Source organism: Mangifera indica, chromosome 12 (assembly GCF_011075055.1).
Source record: "Mangifera indica cultivar Alphonso chromosome 12, CATAS_Mindica_2.1, whole genome shotgun sequence".
NCBI lineage: Eukaryota > Viridiplantae > Streptophyta > Magnoliopsida > Sapindales > Anacardiaceae > Mangifera > Mangifera indica.
In genome coordinates this window covers 5,002,701-5,009,532 of record NC_058148.1, presented here as the reverse complement: position 1 = coordinate 5,009,532, position 6,832 = coordinate 5,002,701, and the positions used below count along the sequence as shown (strand labels likewise).

At 34.8% G+C, this 6,832-nt stretch overlaps 2 protein-coding genes across 2 annotated transcripts; both read left to right on the top strand.

Annotated features, from left to right (window-relative positions):
- The first annotated feature begins 720 nt into the window (after positions 1 to 720).
- Positions 721 to 3,635, top strand: LOC123192684 (GABA transporter 1-like). The gene is made up of 7 exons (XM_044605325.1): positions 721 to 960; positions 1,086 to 1,316; positions 1,408 to 1,505; positions 2,180 to 2,366; positions 2,447 to 2,577; positions 2,750 to 2,983; positions 3,173 to 3,635. Exons 1-7 carry the CDS (start codon positions 846 to 848, stop codon positions 3,551 to 3,553), a joined length of 1,377 nt encoding a protein of 458 aa, XP_044461260.1. The 5' UTR covers positions 721 to 845; the 3' UTR covers positions 3,554 to 3,635.
- Positions 3,636 to 4,176: 541 nt separating this feature from the next.
- On the top strand, positions 4,177 to 6,307 carry LOC123192685 (GABA transporter 1-like). The gene is made up of 7 exons (XM_044605326.1): positions 4,177 to 4,388; positions 4,468 to 4,698; positions 4,815 to 4,912; positions 5,033 to 5,219; positions 5,311 to 5,441; positions 5,542 to 5,775; positions 5,853 to 6,307. The coding sequence occupies exons 1-7, from the start codon at positions 4,274 to 4,276 to the stop codon at positions 6,231 to 6,233; spliced, it is 1,377 nt and encodes a 458-aa protein (XP_044461261.1). The 5' UTR covers positions 4,177 to 4,273; the 3' UTR covers positions 6,234 to 6,307.
- The last annotated feature ends 525 nt before the right edge of the window (positions 6,308 to 6,832 follow it).

The following is a 6,832-nucleotide window of genomic DNA, read 5'->3' as shown; positions in this document are numbered from 1 at the left end:
TCTTAAATGACAACCCAAATTAAATCATAATTTTTAAAAGATTTAGTTTGGTTTTATGGTTCAGATTGAATTGCATATACTTTTAATTTGAAATTTTTTTAACCGGTTTTTTAATTGAAACTAATTTTTTTTTTAAATTATATCAAATCAAATTATACAAAACAACTCTTGAAATGAGGATAAAAATATGAATTTAAAGGTTCTTTTACCCTAAAATTTCATGTCGGGTTGCTATTAGAGATGGCTTTAATAAACTTTGTGGCCAAAAGAATTTCAATTTTTTTTTTTTTTGGTTGGAAAAATTTCCTAACTTCCTCTTTATTGGATTAAATTTCATTTATTAAATAGATCTTCCCGTATTTGAAAAAAAGGTGGACATTATTGGTAAAATAATAGACATAGGAAACTATATCAGCAATGACGTGATAGAGACACCCCCACTAAGTAGAGTCGACAATGTAAAGCAGATATATTTGACTACGGTCATACTATTGCTGATATCTAACACCAATAAGCTTTCTTAACCTTGCATAAAGGTTCAAACAAAACAGATAAACAGTTGAAAATTTTATAAAAGACTCCACTGGATTTTCCTTACACGTTGCGCTTTCCTGAGGAAAAGTTGAATGCAGTTTTCAACAGTCTTTAAATTTTTTACAGTCAAAGTAAAACTCAAATATTTGTGATATTTGTGCAGAGTTTGACTATAAGCTTGAGTGATGCATGATTTATCATCATCTTTAGAAAGGCGAATCGACTCACAACTCCTGCAACCTAAGATACTAATTTCTTATTGCAAAGTTACGTTGTCCACATAATTCTTAGTGAATTGCAAAGAGAAAGTGATGGGAACTGTGGTTCCGGGCTCCCTGAGTATATCGACCACGGATAGACAAACGGGCACCGTTGATTCTCCAGAAGAACTTGATGCTGGAGCTTTGTTTGTCCTCAAGTCGAAAGGTAAGCATAGTATGAAGCTTAAATTTTAACAAACTTCTGAGGGAATCTGAAAAGAGTAAACAACATTTAACTTAATCAGAAAGTGTATTGTGATATTTTTAAAAGTGGGTGAAATTTGGGTGCAGGCTCATGGCTGCACTGTGGATACCATTTAACAACATCAATTGTTGGTCCTGTGATTTTCAGTTTTCCGTATGCTTTGGCCTTGCTTGGTTGGGTTCCTGGAGTTTTAGTTGTGACTGTTGCAGCCCTGGTGACTTTCTATTCATATAATCTTCTGTCTGTAGTTTTGGAGCACCATGCTCAACTCGGAAATCGCCAGCTTCGGTTCCGGGACATGGCCCGAGACATTTTAGGTTTGCCTGTGATATTTGAACACTCTTTTCAGAATCAATAGAGCATATTTAATTGACAGAAGGGAAGATTACCAAATATGAAACTTGACAGGACCTGGATGGAGCAAGTTTCTAGTGGCACCACTTCAATTTGCAATATGCTATGGAGCTGTAATTGCTTGTACCCTGCTTGGAGGGCAGAGCCTCAAGGTCAGTTTAGTGTCTCAACTATAGAATAGCCACAATATGTTTAATGCCAAAAGTGCTTCCAAGTTCCAAGCGAGTTCCTACCATATATCCATGATTCTGATGTAGTATGGTGGTTTGTTAGAAGAAAAGCTAGAATTACGTGAGATTTCATTTACATGAACAATTAAAACTAATTCAATCCTAATACCAAAGGATCTATGCATATATATAAAATCCTAAATCAATATTCTTTAAGGTCATATAGGTACTTGGAGATTTCATATATCCATAATTCGCTATAAAACTATCAGGATTATTTGTATCAAAGTGACTAGTCTTCTGCTACTAAATTATCGTCTAAATGATAGTTTTTAATAAGTAAAACTATATTTTATGGCTTTCAAAAAGAAAACATAACTAATATATAATAAGATATTAGACCATTTAACGGTCTAATAAACTTTATGCCACATTAATACTGTTTATCTAAATCATAAATTTTAAACGTATTAGATTTATTATCACTTAAATCATCTATACGTTATAATTAGATTATTTAATTACCTAATTTTATTAAACTAGAATTATTAACCCACGTTAATAAAATTTCTAACATGTATTGCATAAATAGTACAAAGAAGTAAGCATTATGGATTTTGTTTACTTTATTAATTCTTCAATGTACTTCTTTGCAGTTCATTTACTTGCTCTACCAGCCAAAAGGAACAATGCAACTGTACCAATTCATAGTCATTTTCTCAGCTGTGCCGCTATTTCTAGCACAAATGCCATCTTTTCACTCTCTAAGGCACATTAACCTTGTCTCCTTAGTCCTCTGTCTGCTTTACAGCGCCTGCGTTGTCGCTGGTTCCATATATATCGGTAAGCAGAAAATGGAAAAATAACTATATCAGAAGTTACATGCAACAATGTGCTTTATGCGTACAGTTATTATGTCACAGGAAATTCCAAGAATGCACCTGCTAGAGACTATTCAATAACCGGATCTCAGACAGATCAAATTTTTGGTGCTTTCAATGGTATTTCAATCATCGCTACCACATATGCAAGTGGAATTATTCCTGAAATACAGGTTTTACCTTCCATTCCTTCTTCTGGCCGCTTAAAAATTTGATCGGAGGATTTATTTACTTTTGTTGTATTTTTAGTTTCACATGCCTCTAACTGGCTTCAATATAACAAAAGTACTAATGCAATCCAATAAGGGAGATTAAAGAAAGCTAATAAGATTTGAACTATCACAGGCAACTTTAGCACCCCCAGTCAAGGGCAAGATGTTCAAAGGCCTATGCATTTGTTACACTGTCATAATCACCACATATTTCAGTGTGGCCATCTCTGGGTACTGGACATTTGGTAACCAATCTCTACCAACAATTCTTTCCAATTTTATGGGCGATGAGAGGCCATTGCTGCCCACTTGGTTTCTTCTGATGACCAACATCTTCACTCTCTTGCAACTAGTTGCCATCACTGTGGTAAGTACCACTCATTATATCAATGGTAGTGATTCTAATGATCTGTTAAAAGTTACACACGAGTCAATAATGTATACAAATTAGCTTGCATTATTTGTGTTATCTTTTCCATAACCTGAATTGAGCCAACAAGCCCCAAACTTGAGCAATATTTTGGGTTGCATAGTGATACTTCAATGTTTATTGCAGATTTACTTGCAGCCAACAAATGAAGTGTTTGAAAAATGGTTTGCGAATCCGAAGATGGATCAATTCTCTATTCGCAACGTCATACCACGACTAATATTCCGGTCACTTTCAGTGATCACTGCAACATTTATTGCTGCAATGCTACCTTTCTTTGGAGACATCATGGCACTGTTTGGAGCATTTGGGTGCATACCTTTAGATTTCATATTGCCAATGGTTTTCTACAATGTGACTTTCAAGCCATCCAAAAAAGGCATCATATTTTGGGGAAATACATTGATAGCAGTAGTATCTTCAGGATTGGTAGCAGTGGGAGCAGTAGCATCAGTTCGACAAATAGTTCTTGATGCCAAGGTGTATAACTTATTTGCTAATATGTAATACTAGCAATAATATTTTGTACCGATTCTTGTATACTAATGAAACTATATTTACAACCAGCTAAATATGAATACATTCGGCACACGAAAACCTTATACGGAACTAAAATGAAAAGCTTCATAGCAAGAAAAAAGGACAGTAGAGTTTGTAAGGTTTCACCGTATTAACCTCATTTTGACAATAGACCCAGATTTTATTAATTCGGTGAGACTTTTATAGAAAGATGATTTCCAGAAAGTTGTTCTTCACAGGATTATTTTCAAGTGTTTTTGCACATATATTAATAGATATTTCAATGATTTAAGTAAATCATGTGTTAGTTATGAAAATAACAGCCACATGATTTATATATTAACTGTGGCAAAGACAAAGTTGGAGTCTCAAATCATGAATTTGTAAAAGAAAGTTCAAATTAACATGGCAGCGATATCATTTAAAAATGCATGATTTATAAAATACAGTTGATTAATTTGACCGCCATTGTTTACATCACAAAGCCAGCCTTGATTTTCTTGTTTTTATGGTAGAAGTTCAGCAAAGGACAAATAAGCAGTTAAAGATTCATGAATACTAATAAAAAAAGAATGACACTTTCTTAAAGAGAAGATCCATACAGCTCAATTGATAATGAAAGAAACATTCAAACTTTTCCAATGTGTTAGATTCATCATCACACAGATTCTTTCTGCACAGAACTGTTAGTCAATCACAAGGCCAAAGATGGGAACTGTAGTTCCAAGCTCTATGGATTTACCAAAAACTGATAATGAAACAGGCATCATTCATTCTCCAGAAGAGCTTGACGCTGGAGCTTTGTTTGTCCTCAAGTCCAGAGGTAAGTCAAGCTAGATAAATATGAAAATGAATATCAAAAGAACTGTGAATATGAATGTTTATGCTTCTTTGTCTTGTAGGATCATGGCTGCACTGTGGATATCATTTGACAACATCAATTGTTGGCCCTGTGATTTTCAGTCTGCCCTTTACAATGGCCTTGTTAGGCTGGGTTACTGGAGTTGTAATTGTGACTCTTGCGGCTCTGGTGACTTTCTATGCGTATAATCTTCTTTCTGTTGTTTTGGAGCACCATGAACAGCTTGGGAAACGTCAACTTCGGTTCAGAGACATGGCCAGGGACATTTTAGGTCAGTTTAAAGTGGCATACATCAGATGTTTAATGTATTTTAACAATTTTTTTAGCTTAAACAGAACAAATTTATTTGACAAAAAGTATTAAGTTTTGTTGATTGAAAACTGACAGGGCCAGCTTGGAGTAAGTTTCTTGTAGCTCCCCTTCAGTTTGCTATATGCTATGGTGCTGTTATTGGTTGTACTCTTCTTGGAGGACAGAGCCTCAAGGTCAGTATAAAAGAAACACAAAAAAAACACTTTTCATCATTTAATATCAAAAGAACTCTTGAACCCAGCTAGTCAAAGCCTTCTAGTCTATTGACATATTAACATGCAATGACTTTGCAGTTCATTTACTTGCTATACCACCCAAAAGGAGCAATGCAACTTTATCAATTCATATTAATTTTTGCCTCAGTACCCCTAATTTTGGCACAAATGCCATCTTTTCACTCATTGAGGCATATCAATCTTATCTCATTAATCCTCTGTCTGGCCTATGCCGCTTGTGCTACTGCTGGTGCCATTTACATAGGTGAGCACAAAATCACCAGCTGACAACCAAAGAAGTTTCTTTGTACATCATGAGTTTTATGCATAGCTTTTTTTTTTTTTTTCTCCCACAGGACTGTCCAAGAATGCACCAGCTAGGGCCTATTCTATAAAAGGATCTCAACTAAACCGCGTTTTCGGCTCTTTTAATGGCATATCAATTATCTCCACAACTTATGCAAGTGGAATAATCCCAGAAATACAGGTTTTCCCTTCATTACCTTAACAAAAGTATTATTAAATCCTTGTAAAAGGAACTAAAGTATTGTTACTCCTTTAGTTTGTTAAATCCTTTTGTTTCACAGGCAACTATAGCACCTCCAGTGAAGGGTAAGATGTTCAAGGGACTATGCATCTGTTATGCAGTCGTTGTTACAACATTTTTCAGTGTGGCCATCTCTGGGTATTGGGCATTTGGAAATCAGGCCTTGTCTACAATTCTTAGTAATTTCATGGGTGATGAGAAGCCATTGCTACCCACTTGGTTTCTTTTAATGACCAACATCTTCACTCTTATGCAACTAGTAGCAATCACTTTGGTAAGAGCTCATCATTTCTTGCAATAACTCACAAAAGAAAAGCAGAATCTTTTTTCATACTAAAGTGTTCATGGCAGATTTACTTGCAGCCAACAAACGAAGTTTTCGAAAAATGGTTTGCGAATCCGAAGATGGATCAATTTGCGATGCGTAATGTAGTCCCACGGCTAATATTCAGGACACTTTCTGTGATCATTGGCACTTTCATAGCTGCCATGCTACCTTTCTTCGGTGACATCATGGCGCTGTTTGGAGCATTCGGATGCATTCCTCTAGATTTCATATTGCCAATGGTTTTCTACAATGTGACATTCAAGCCAGCCAAACTGAGCATAATTTTCTGGGTAAACACATTGATAGCAATAGTATCCTCTGGTTTGGTAGCAATGGGAGCAGTGGCATCAGTTCGACAAATCATTCTTGATGCCAAGACATATCATTTATTCGCTAATATGTAACATAAGCAATATTATGTGCTGATTATAATGGACAGAATGAAGCTTTAGAGATAAGTAATGATCTTTTATTATAAGTTCAACAGTTTTGATCTCATCTTTAACCTCAAATGGGATCTCGAATATATAAATTCAGTACAAATTATAGGAAAACCAAGAATCCCACCAAACCGAAAGCAATAAGCCAGAATGGCACATAACACCATGCATTGGCATATGTATTCTTTAAAAAATTGGAGGATGTAAAAGTTTTAAAAAGCTTAGATTTTGCGGCAACATAAAAAATCTGTTGTAACTAAAACTTCTTGTTAGTATAAATACCTTAAGGTCAACCTCCTAAGGAAGCATTGCTTGTTCATTTCACTTTTTGAAATGGCGCCATTTGAATTTATTCTCGTAATGCGATCAAAATGGATATTAATAATGGTGATCAATGACTAGTGGGCAGATGTTTTATCAACCTTTAACTCGAGAAAAAGACTTAGATATGATATAATCTCATCTAAAGACAATAAATAATAAATAAAAACATATGTATATCACCATCTCATGATCTACCCAAAATTAAATAAGATTTTCTTATTGTTTTGAAATAATTTTCA